Genomic DNA, 13,204 nt, shown 5'->3' on the forward strand with positions numbered 1-13,204 from the left:
TTACTAAGAGTCTGGAGCACATGTGAATCAATTAGACACAATCAATCATGCAAAATGGCCAATATGATATAGTTCAATTATCCTCTAAGATTGTACTTAGATTCTGTATTTTCTCAGTGATTTTTTTCACATGTTACAGAATTCAGTTAAGTCAACAATGCCAGATAGGTTTGGAGCTCCTGTATTATCCTTAATGTCTTTTACAAAGATTTTTAAAATCACACTGAGTGGATTGACTTTGTAATTTATGATCTGTAAGAACAAAGCTGTGGAATAAATTCAACAATTATATATTACCAAGTGTGTAAAGATAAAGACTTTGGTTTAAATGTTATTTGTGCATAAGTTTACTTACCGCCATATAAGCATTTGTTCCAACATACGTCTTGGCTATAGAATTCACCAGCTACGAGACAAAACAGTCTGTTAGAACAATATAAAGATAATGTGGAAATAAAATGGGCAATTATTCCTCATTTAACCTACAATCATCATTCCTATAAATCAACTAAAAATTATGTAAAAGGGAACAAATTTATCTACAAAGGCATTAAAAATGATTAAATCTCTCTCTTCTTTTGGATGCTATTTCCACTTTAAACAAGCACAGCATTACAGTTTATAGCAGATAACCTTAAACAATTCTGTTAAGCAGGATGCTTATAGCTTCAGTACCCCAAGCCCGTCTGATATAAAAAGTCAATCTGAAGTAGAGTTTGAACACACTCATGGCTCGAGATGTGAATGAAGCCACAGGCATTACCAGAACGAGAGGAACACGAAATGCGCTGGAGGGATAACAGACTTTGACAACTCATAATACAGCGCTGACCTCTTCTCTGGTCTTCTTGTTTGGCTGAGAGTAAAGGTGGCTGCGATTCAAATCAACATCACAGCGCGCTCATGGGTCACTATCACCGAGGTTCTCAGGGGAGGCCCAAAATGGAAATTAATTAAAATTTGTGCTGCACATTGTAATGGCCCACTGCCATTGTTGCTCCCAATATTAATTTTTATTGTGGGCCAGTTGGGCTCCCCAGACACAGCTCCCACTCTGCCCTCCCTTTTGTCTGGCCAAAACGCTTTCATATCAAAGCTGCATATCAATGAAGTTTGCTATTCGTAAGTAGTAATTACAATATCAGCGGTTTTTACTGTCATTAAACAATGAGCAATCATATTCTGATGAAGAAAACTCGCTCAGAGATTAAAAATGAATAACACGTTCCCAGCGAGGCTAGCATTCTGGGGTTCTGTTTGTCTGGCAGCTAGGTGATTTTAATTCCAGGAAGGAGAGACCAAAAAAAAATGTAGTAGTAGAAGAGGGAAGAAGGAAAGGAGGATGAGGTCTACCTGAGTGCTAACTCCAAAATCACATAGCTTGACCTGTCCCCTTGTGTTCACCAACATATTGGAGGGCTTCACATCTAGAGCAGGATCAAAGGAAACCAAAAAATAAATAATTCAATACGCATATCATTGATTATTAAAAAAATACAAGTACCAACTACGTTTATATCTATGAAAATCAAATTATGTCATCAGTTGATTAATTTCTAAATTGTAACACAAAATGATTATAAACATTACAAATAGAAATAAATTTAAAGTTCTCTAATATTCTCCTATTTTTTTTCTGGTTTCTGGTGGATCAAGGATGGATTATTACTATAAATTAAATCAAATCTTCATTACAACAAGAACAATATCCTGAAGTTTTTTTGACCCTTCTGCCTTCCAGCCTAAATCCATGATCCTGTGATCTTGTGTCAAGGAAGACTTTCTTTTTTTTTCTTACAATGGTTTGGTTGCTCCAATCCCCTCTGTGCTCTCTCTTATGGATAAGGAGAAAAAAAACCCCACAGCCACACAAGCACTAAGAGTCCTTCTTAATGGACTTATTCCATGTGGCAACCATGATTCTCTAACACTCCTTCCAAGTAACACACTCTGTTCTTTTTGAGTACGTCAAATTGCCAAAAAATTATTTAAGTCACTATAACTGCTCTCCCTTCACTCCAGTCTCTGTCTATTCCAATCTCATCTACATAGTCCCATTAGGTAAAATTTCCAAAAACCCTTTCATACAGTTTTTTTCCCAGTTCTCCACTGCCTGTTATAGAATAAAGTACAAATTCCCTAGCTGGAGTGTTAACCCAATACCTTCTTAATCTTTTTTTAAAAAATTATTTTATCATGAACTTAAATCATCAACTAATATGACTACTGCCCTATATGAAGAAAGTCAACCTTATTTTTCATTATTCATCTCTGCCTATCTTATGCTACACTCACAATGATCTATTCATTGCTCTTAAGACAAGCTTTAATGCCTTCCTGTATGTCACCTTGTCTTGGCTCACTTGGAATGTTCTCACCACTCTTCTCTGCCTCTAAGAATGAGGCCTACACATCCCCCAAGAATCATGTAACTCAAGTGACATTACTTTCATAAAGCCTTCCTTGTCCACTCCAGTTCTTGGTAACATCTTTCTCACCTGAACTTCTCTAGTACACACTGTCAGTAACATGCAATTGTCCCTTGTGCCTTGTCATGAATGATCATTTTCTTTCTATGTGGTCAAGTCTTCTTCCTTTAAGTAGATTAAGCTTCTTGAGAGCAGTAACTGTCATGTATTTCTCAGTATTTTCTACAGAACCTTACCTTACACATATGATGCTTGCTAAAAATATTAGTTGATTGATTATACTTTAAGATCTAGCCTTTTTTTTTTTCTGAAATAATCTGTATCTGAATTCTTAAAGTAGTCAAATATTTCTCCTTTGGATTTTTATAAAGCACAATTTTAACATAAAAGAATTCTAAAAAGATAGTAATTTCCTTATTGCTCTCATTCCTTTACCTAATATTTTATCAAGAGAAAAAAAATACCCTCCTTTCCCTTCCCCCCAACTAGCATTAAAGTATCAAAGCTAAAGGTCAGTCTTTTTTAACTCTATATGTAGATCCTCACTCTACCTACCCCACCCCAGTTTCTCCTCTCTGGAATGTGTTCCCTCCACAGTTGTATCTATTAAAATCTCTCCTTTTGAGGCTCACCTCAGGTACTTCCAAGAAAACTTTCCTACCACTTATCCCTCCCTAGTCCAGAAGCTAAAAGTGATCTCTGCCAGCACCAATTTTAATTCAATCCTTTGTCTACAACTAGCATGAGCTATCCTGAGCAATTTGTTTTGTTTCAATTACACCATCTACAATAAAGCTACCAATGGCAGAAGTGGCACACTGAAACATTTAGACTGGTATTGCTCCAACATTTTGCAGTGAGCACAATTTAAATAACCTATACCTTTACAACAAAGCTACTGCATAAAGTGGCCACTGAGTGTGAAAAAATTAAGTCAGAGTAACTAAAATAATTCTGATTAAGGAACAAAATGCTATCCATGAGATTTAAATCACAATCTACTTTATAAACTAGCTATGCTTTATCAGGTTTATATTTTCTGCAGTTGTTTCATTTGGGCAAATGTAGGTAGATTTTGACATTTGGTACACCTAAATCCAAGGTGGCTAGGAGGTACAGTGGATAGAGGGTGGGCTTGGAATCAGGAAAACCTGAGTTCAAATTTGACTCCAGATACTTAACTAGGTATGTGACCCCGAGTAAGTCACTTGTTTCCTCATCTGCAAAATGAGCTGAAGAAGGAAATGGCGAGCCATTCTCAGTATCTTTGTCAAAAAAACCCATAATAACAAAGAACAAAAACAAGTCCAAATGGGGTCATGAAGCATTAAACATGACTGAAAATGATTGAACAACAACAAAACATCTAAATTCAAGAAAGTGCTGTGTGGTTCAGTGGAAAAGAATACTAGATTTAGAATAAGAGGACCTGAGTTCAAATCCCACTTCTGCCACTCACTAAATGTGTGACATTAGGCAAGTAACCTTGCCTCATCTCTCTCAATCTCAGTTTTTCATCTGTAAACTGACGAGGCTGGATTAGTTGGTTCCAAAGGTCACTTCCAGTTCTAAATCTAGGATCCTATAATCTATGACCATGTAACATTCTGTATTCCCAATAGGACAGAGGAGATGGTCTACAAATACTGCTTTGATGAATAAACCATGCTAAAATTAGGTTTTATTGTACTTAGATCAAGATAAAATCATTGTTTCAGTTGGGGCCAGTTTGACTCATACTGCATTTGAGTCAAAATATTAGGGGAACGAAAAGGCTTTCAGAAGATTCTATCATTTTAAGCTGGAAGAAAGCATCAAGAACAAACTCTTTGTTTTATAAATGAAGAAATCAAGATTAATACAGAAGTCTGGCCACTTTAGTGTCACAGACAATTCTATAACCTGGGCTTCCTCCAAAGGGTAGAATTAAGCATAACCATAAAAAACAATTTAACATGTAAAAGAAGACACTGTGGATCCTCCTTCATCTATTTTATTTCTAAGCAAGATTTATTTGGGCTAGGTTTAATTTTGATACCTGCAAGAAGTTAATTTAGCTTGTGGCCCCTACTCAATGGATGGATGAATAAGTTTAGAATTAGTCATATCAGACTAATGCTTGAGGAATACATCCTTGCTTGAGGAATAATTTACATATTCTCCAAATTATACTTTTATTCTCTAATACTTTTTGGAATGATAAAAACACAATTATCTTCCATTTGCCAACATACGATGTGCACAACATTTCAGGATGACAAAGCCCCAAGCAAGGACCATGTATATATGTGTATTTTTCTTCTCTTTTTTTACCTTCCTATACCCCAGTTTAAATTCCCACAGTACAATGTGGTACAATTTTAATCTTCTAATATGTCAGAATGAAGGTAGAAGCATCAATTTAAGTTTCTCTTCCTAGATAAAATGTTTTACCTTTATGTCAGGGATATCAACTAACCTCATATAAAGCTGCTGAACTATTGCTTCAAGACTCAATGAAAGTCTTCATGTGTAACATGCAAAGTCCCTAACTCCCTAGAATAGCTCCAAAGGAAAGGTGCACTGGAGTAATTTGGATTGTTTTGACTGCACTCTGAGCCAGACAAAATAAAACATCAACAGAAGAGGCAGAAAAAGGACTTTTTAAGAAGCAGTTAGTCATATTCTTATTTCAATAAAATCTCAAGTCATAGAAAACAGAGTGAATGAGAAGGTATCATTTTCCTTTAAAAACATTATTTTTCTCCTCTGAACAAGACACACTAAAGAATGAGTCAGTAAAGTAGCAGATCATAAAGGGCAATTATCAGAACAGATCAGAGTCATTTTTATTTAATCAAGCCATTAATTATTAGAGTTTAATAATTAGGTACATTGAAGGCAAGAGAGCTGACACCAATAGTGGGTATTGATTTTATTGAGTCAGTCAAGAGAGGACTTCTGATTTATTTTAAAAATAAAAATAAGAGACAGAGAAACTAGGCACAGGTGTTTTTTTCATACAACTAAGCACAAACATTTTCTATAAAAATACAGGAATTTTATTGCAAAATACAGACACCTATTTACATTCAACAATATGATATAAGGCAAGGGTGAAACAGCACAATTTAGTGTTCTTTTCCTTTGAGGCTCTGAGGTTTAGTTATATGTTCTTTGTTCCTGTGGTATAATGGGAGAGTTATGAGAGCTGGCTTTCAGTCCTGTTTCTGCCACTAAATAGAATCCTGTTCAAGCCCCTGAACTTTTCTGGGTCTCAGTTTATATATGTAAAATAAAGATTAGACTAGATACTCATTAAGGTCTTATCTACAGAATCACATAATTTCAAATTAGACATTAGCTTAAATGGCTCACTGTTGTTAAATTGTCATAGCTAAGCAGTTGATAGGCTGACTAGGAAAATTCCATCCATTTATCTCAAGCATGAGGGCCTACAACATGAAAGGCAATGTTTTAGGTGCTGAAGGACAGACAAAACCCTGTCTTTAATGGGCTTACTACTTAATAAAGTAGTATAAGGAACAACACATGCAAATTAGTATAATACAGAATAAGATAGAAAAATACAGGAAAAGCACAAATGAATCACTCTGCCATGGAGGAACAGTGAAAACTACACAAAAGAGGTACCATTTGAACTGGACCTCAGAGGATGATTGGGAAAAATGAGCTCATGAGAGAGTGAAAAGAATGACCCACTGTGATTAAAAAATAACCAACCTTCTTGTTCTTTATAGGTCTATGATAATCTGAGCAGATATGATTTCTTTTTTTTTTTTTTGGAGGGGGGGAAGGCAGGGCAATTGGGGGTAAGTGACCAGATATGATTTCTTAAAAAAAAAGGTAGAAGAAGTTCCCCTGGGTTGGACATACCTTCACAATGTCCTTGGAAGGCAAGAGGAATCTGACAGGGGCAGGTGTTAAGTGAAGTTGTATTTTAGCCTTACTGTTCCACCCGAATACAGGCTTCTAAAGATTTCTCCTAAATGACAAGAGCTATTCAGCTGGGATCACTGAAGAATCAACAATTATCCAATCACAACACTTGCCTTGTGTCACAATATTTTCCCATTCCTTCAGTGAGATTTCACAGTAAGCTGAGCTTTTCAGTGACGAATGGTATAATGAATCTTTGAGTTACAGTAGTGACAGTGCAAGCTGATAACAGGTGGTTTGAGGCAGTTCTGGCCAATAATTTGCAATGCTCAGAAATTATTAGAAAAACATCTGGGATGGAGAAAAGGGAGAGCCTGAGAAAGAAGCTTTGACAAATATGGTCTTCTGTCATTCTGAAGATAATAGCAAGTGGCTTTTTAAAGTAGTTTGGTAATAACTGAATGAAAAGCGGCCCCAAGAACCCTATTATATTTTTCATTCATTTTTGTCTTGCTGCTACTTTCTTTTGGTTACTGTGGTAACTTTCTTTTCTTCTTTGTCTCAAGCAAAGTAGGACTCTTTAATTATGTCTCTAATTACTAGACCCTAACTTAAATAAGCCCATAGATTCTTATAGTTAGAAGGGCCCTTAGAAATAATCTAATCCTATGGATTTTAATCTTTTTTTGTGTGTGTGTCATGGACTACTCAAGATGTTTTTAAATGCATAAAATAAAATACAAAGGATTACAAATAAAACCAGTTACACTGAAGTAGTTATCAAAAAAAAATTTTTAAATCACAAATTCACAGATGACAAATTAAGAACCCCAGTCAAATTTAAACCACTCATTCTACAAACGAGAAAGCTGAGGCCCAGAGATTTGCTCCAAACCCCACAGGTAGCAAGTAGGAGTGGCAGGACTGGTATTTGAACCCAGATCTTCTAAGTAGATGGTGTCTGCAGTCTCTTAGAGCTCTAGTCTAGACCAATAATGACTCCCAATTCAGTGCTCCTTCTATGAAATCATATTATCACATACTTTATGCCAAGAGAAAATGGACATATCAAAACACTGCTAGAGAGTAGGCAGTCTGATTGATTCAAGTTCTGGGTGCTTTAAAGATAATAGTAATAAATGATTTTAAGTTTCTTTCTCCAAGACAACTAAGCCTATATCTCTCTAAACCATGCCAAAATAACTGGTTTGAAAGTGAAAAATTCATAAAGTCAACCAATCCAATTGTTGGTCCAAATAATACCAAAAACCTGGTTGGATGGAAGTTATGGCTGGACTGATGGATCTCTTTCACTGCATTGACCAAATTGACTGTGAAATTGACATCATGTAGATACAACCCAAATTTTCACACTTAATGGTCTCATGATGGAAGCTGTATTTTTATTTGGATTACATCAATTAACCACTAAAGATCCGCATAAACAGAATCAAGCTGAATCTCAGGAATAAAAGTTAGCATTCCAAAGAGACTCTGATTTCTGTAACACTTCACAAAAGGCAGCACCGCCCACCAGCCAGCCCCTGCTATCCACACAAATAAGGGTCAAAGTGGGTGGCTATCCTGGGAGTTACATTTTGGCTTGTTGCCAATGAGTTTAAAAAAAGATAAATAAAAGCTTTTTATGAAACCATAGTCGAAGACATTGTCTACTTTGTTAACCAATGTCCTTGACGCAGGACCCATGAAACAAATTCCTGTTTGAATTTAACTCCAGGTAAAATTCTGCCTCTGTCATTGATTCTGTTTGCTCTCTTTTCTCAGAAAATGAAAACAATAGAACAAGCTTTTTTCTCTTCTTCCCTAAACTGTCATACAGCTCAGGGTCAAATTCCCTATAGGGTATATTAATCTGAACATTCAGATTTATGATTTCTGCTTCTTTTAAGTGATACCTTTTAAATTTCATTCCTCCACATCTTATTTTACACTGCGGTTTTAACCTTTAAGCTCCTCTGAGTTCTTTGAGAAGTAGGTAGGATAGTTATCTTATAAAAACGAACAACTTAGTTTCAGAGAATGGTCTGTCTCTGATATGAAGTGCAAGTGGATAAAGACTGAAGCTTCTTCTTCTCTACTTTTTCTTCTGAAAAATCAATAAAAATGTGCACACTAACTGTTCTGCAGCTAGGAAGCCATTCTCAGTTTAACTAGAGCTGGAGGAAATACCAGCAGGTCTCCCCTCCTAGTGACCACAAACAGCAGTACAACGGCCAGAGCCCTTCATCAGCCCTCTTCATTATGGGTAATTGTCTTATGAAAAGACACCAACCAATATATCTATCTAGTTATTTCTCAGGGACTGCATTCTAATGAAGTAAAACAGCAGGTACAATTAAATATAGAATATGCTGACATTTTACATTACAAATTTATCCATGCACAACAGGAATGCACTTAAAGGAAAACCACAATGCAATATAAAAGTTATTCTAATCATTCTATCACATCATAAAGAGCAGGTCAGTCAACTATTCTTTTAAGTGCCTTAAATAAAAATAAGCAGAGTAATTAAAAATTCTAAATGACATTTGCTGTCTTGAGCATCTTATGATGCTTAGAAAGAGATATGACTTGCAAAGCTTACAAGGCTGACAGGAATGGTAAAAAAAAAGGCCTGAAAGTCTAGTCCTCCCTTCTTCTCTTGTTCCCTTCACAGAAGTATAGAATAGGGACAAAGACAGATCACTTGGCCTCTCTGGGCTTGGTTTACTCATCTGTAAAATGAATGGATTAGATTAGGTCATCTCAAAGGCCCTCAAATTCTATGACCTAAAAGTGAAAACCAGGAATACTAAAAATTATCTTGAATTCTTTTCATTCAAGACTATTTTAGCTTCTGATTGGGCAGTACCCCCACACAGGCTGCGTGATAAGAAATGCTCTAAGGATAGAGCCTGGGGCTTGGGTGGGACAAGTATCACTTAATGGGATTCCCATGATTATTAGGGAAGCTTCTAGGGGAACAGGGTTTTTAGAGGAAAGGAATTGGTGATTCTTTGTGTATTGTCACTGGGACTAATTTTACAACTTCATTAGGCATCTGCACAGTTTCTTTCTATTAGTCCAATTCTACCTATAGCTCTGAAGGAGGCATCCCACACATTAGTTAATGGGAATGCATGATAAAAAACATTAATTCTGGTGAACCTTTTTTTTTTTTTTGGAAAGAAGAGCTTAGCTTCATCTACACTAATAAGCAAAGCTTTCAGAGAGAGGTGTCAGATTTTGAGAGAAGAAAAGTAGGTAAGGGCAATATTTTGGTGAGAGCCTCCTTTCAGTCCTTTACTCAAAGAAATAGCTTCATAAATGTTGGAGGGCAGAGAACTCCACTCTCCTTGTAGGGTACTTGAACTCCAAGTTCAAGCTAACTATCTGAGCTCCACTCCTAAGAACAGCTACTCCTTAGGATGATTTCTCAAAGGCAAAGCAGCTGGCACTGTCCCTTTCCATTGGCTGCATGCTTACTTCTTTTGCCCCAGTGTCATCCTTGATATTCATTGTAGCCTGATTTCATTGCTATAAAGAAGAGTGGTAAGAAGGGCAGTATGGCTTCCCTTGACCCCTGCACTCTCTTTTGGATGGTTCTGGGGCCCACAGTTCCTCCCCCTAGTGATCATGTCAATTCATCTCTGGCATGGGGAAAAAATCCCATATAACTTTGTCTGCTTAAACATAACACCAGGACACAAGCAGCTAACTGAGAGCAAACTAGTTTACCGCAACAGGAATAGGCACATTTTCTTTTAAAAATCACAATTTTAAAGTGACAAGATGCTAGTCTCCTCTTCTTTTAAGAATCATTATGATAAACATCGAAATCCCCAGAGATCTCCTTAGGCAAATGGAATGACCAATGTGGGGGAGGAACTTTAATTTCCCGACATTCATTCATGTAGTTAGAAGCTAGAGAAAAACCAACATCCCAGAGTCATTAAACTAGTTTGTTTACCTCAGCTAATGGGCTGTCTTTTTTTTTCCTGCAAAAACACAAATGTTCATGAATTATGATCTACTGCTGCATTGGTATGTGATTAATATTTGCATTTAGAAGGCAATATTTAAAGGGCTTTTAAACAAAAGCCAGAAAGGGTCATTATGCTCCTATCACTAGTACTTGCTTTAAATAAATGTTTTTGTTGTTTTTCTGAAGCACCAGAAACAATCAGGTTATCTGTGATACATTTGCTTAAGTAGCTCTGCTATTTGTATCCTGGACAATGATTTTGTGTCAAGAGGTCAAGAAAGGGAAGTACCCAAAAATTCTGGTTACCATGTCATTAGATCAGCTAAATTTTGATTGTTTCTTTAAGATGTGATAACTTATATGACAATTATCTGTTTCTTTGACTCTATCCCACATCTCAGAAAGCTTCCAAATAGCTTACAATGTTTAGAAAGTCAAAGATCAAATAATAGCTACATAGGTGCACTTAGTTTTCAGCCGTGGTCCTAAACGTTGTGCACAAATTCAATTTCTATAAAGCTAATTGTTTAAAATGCATACAGGGAACTTTCTATTTACAAGGTTACTTTGTTGTACTTTTTTGTTTTTTGGTAAAGCAAATAACCACTCCTAAAATATTGTTTTCTATAAGTCTGAATTTTTATATATTAGATTTCTTACATGGGAGAAGGGGTAAAAGGATTTGCACTGAAGAAAGAGATGCAGAAGGAATTGTAAAGATGATTTGGAGGGCTCACAAAGATCAGAGATTAAATTTGGGAATGGGGAAAGGTGGGAGAGGGCAGTTGCATGGCACAGTGGATACAGTACTGGATGTGGAGTCAGGAAAACTCACCTTCCTGAGTTCAAATCTGGCCTCAGACACTTACTAGTAGTGTGACCCTGGGCAAGCCACATCACCTTGTTTGCTTCAGTTTCCTCATCTGAAATTGATCTGGAGAAAGAAATGGCAAAACACTACAGTATCTTTGCCAAGAAAACGCCAAATAGGGTCATTAAGAGTCAACACGACTAAAACACCTGAACAATAACAAATGGGGGAAAGCTTAAGAAGTTGGAGGAGAATTCAAGCTAAAGGAGAAGGGCAGTGGCTGAAGAAGGACATGAGGAAGAGGAGGAACAGCAGAAAATGAAGAACCTGAGGAGTTGAAGGAGGACTCAAAGGATGGAAGCCTGAGTTCAAATCCTGTCTCAAATACTCAGTAATTGTATGACCCAAGGCAAGTCCACCTAACCTCTTTCAACTTGTTTCCCAAAAATGGGGATTAACAATGGTGTAGGAGGAATAAAGATGGTGGAATAGCAGGAAGTAGAGCTGAGCTCTCCTCCACAGCTCCTCCTTTTAGGAAGATCTAGAAAATGCACCATATGGTGTTCTGAGAAATTCAAGAAAAATTCACAGCGAGTAATTTTTCTAGTCTAAATTGGCATAGGGAGACAGAGATGACTGTGAACATTAAGGGTAAGAAATGGTATACAGTCTTCAAGGACTACAGGATCGTGGGGGACTATGAGGTCTACAATGGAATGAACCTTGTATTATTATGAAGCTTTATTAGCAATAGTGGCAGCAACACACACACACCCCACCACAAATCTGTATCTCTCCTTCCTTTCAAAAAAAAATCTAATATAATAACTTAAATCCTGGGAGGGAAAATAGTTCATGCTAGATAGCCTAATTTTATTTTCTTTTTACATTGTTACTAGATCTAGGTTTTTTTTTTTTTTAAGCAATCAGGGTTAAGTAACTTGCTCAAGGTTACACAGCCAGTTATTTCTGGGTGTGGTGCTGAGTATTTGAGCCCAGATTTGATCCCCAGGTCATGGAGCCGGTGCTCTTACTCACTGAGCTACCTGGCTTCCCCTAAGCAATTGGGGTTAAGTAACTTGCTCAAGGTTACATGGCCAGGTGTTTCTGGGTGGGTGCTAAGTGTCTGAGCCCGGGATTCGATCTCCAGGTCATCCCGACACTGGAGCCGGTGCTCTTACTAGCTGTGCTACCTGGCCGCCCCTAGGACCTAGGTTTTAATAGTGCATTTGCTCTTCTCATGGAAAAGACAGAGAAATATGGGCTTAATTACAATTAGGTGAATTCATAAATATTTGAACGGTCATACCCAAAGAGTAGTCATTAATGGTTTAATGTCAACCTGGAAGGGTATCTTTAATGGAATGCCAAACATATCTGTGCTTGGTCTTGTGCTGTTCAATGTTTCTGTCAATGACTTGGATAATGACATACATGGCATATTTACAAAAGTTTAAATAACACAAAGCTGAGGGATAATACAGGGGATGACAAAGTTAGTATTCTAAAAGATCTTGATAAGTTTAAAACATGCACTGAATCTGATAAGACAAAATTTAATAAGGATAAATGTGGTCTTATTTTGGGGTTCAAGAAGATCCTAGGGGTCAACAGGGAATGAAAGCTCTCAGAAAGAATAGTGTATTGTGTTCTTTTCTTTAAAATAATTTATGTCTCTTGTTTTTTATACCAGTTGTTAAGTGAGACACCCCCCCTCCCCACCCAAACCCAGGAACCTCCTTTTGACTTAATTGTTTTTCTTTAAACATGGGGAACCATATCTGACAGTGAATGCACAATTCTGAACCCGTAGTTCCTTTCTCTTTTCTCCCAGCCCTACACAAAGGAGGGTAATATGCTTCATCATTGGCTCTCCAGGACCAGAACTGGTCACTCCAATTAATCACAGTTCAGTTGCTTTTTAGTGTCAGTTTCATTTATATTACTAAAATTACTGTGTATGCCATTTTCCTGGTTTTGCTTTCTTCATTCTGTATCAATTAATGTCTTCCCATGGTTCTCAAAATGCAGCTTAATTCCATTCATTTACCACAATTTATTTAGCCATTCCCCAGTTGATGAGTACCCATTTTATTT

The 13,204-nt window shown here is 36.8% G+C and overlaps 1 protein-coding gene across 1 annotated transcript in view; it reads right to left on the reverse strand.

The window, feature by feature from the left end:
- MAP2K5 (mitogen-activated protein kinase kinase 5) overlaps positions 1 to 13,204 on the reverse strand; it is a 292,027-nt gene that overhangs the window by 117,458 nt on the left and 161,365 nt on the right. Inside the window, exons 13-14 of the mRNA XM_069097384.1 lie at positions 1,354 to 1,427; positions 356 to 406 (exon numbers count right to left, since the gene is read on the reverse strand). Of these exons, the coding sequence (XP_068953485.1) occupies positions 356 to 406; positions 1,354 to 1,427 (125 nt within the window). The remainder of the gene's footprint in view (positions 1 to 355; positions 407 to 1,353; positions 1,428 to 13,204) is intronic.

The sequence above is a fragment of the Petaurus breviceps genome, unplaced genomic scaffold (assembly GCF_028583685.1).
Source record: "Petaurus breviceps papuanus isolate PSGF00001 unplaced genomic scaffold, PetGlider_PUasm1.0 37, whole genome shotgun sequence".
Classification (NCBI taxonomy): Eukaryota; Metazoa; Chordata; class Mammalia; order Diprotodontia; family Petauridae; genus Petaurus; species Petaurus breviceps.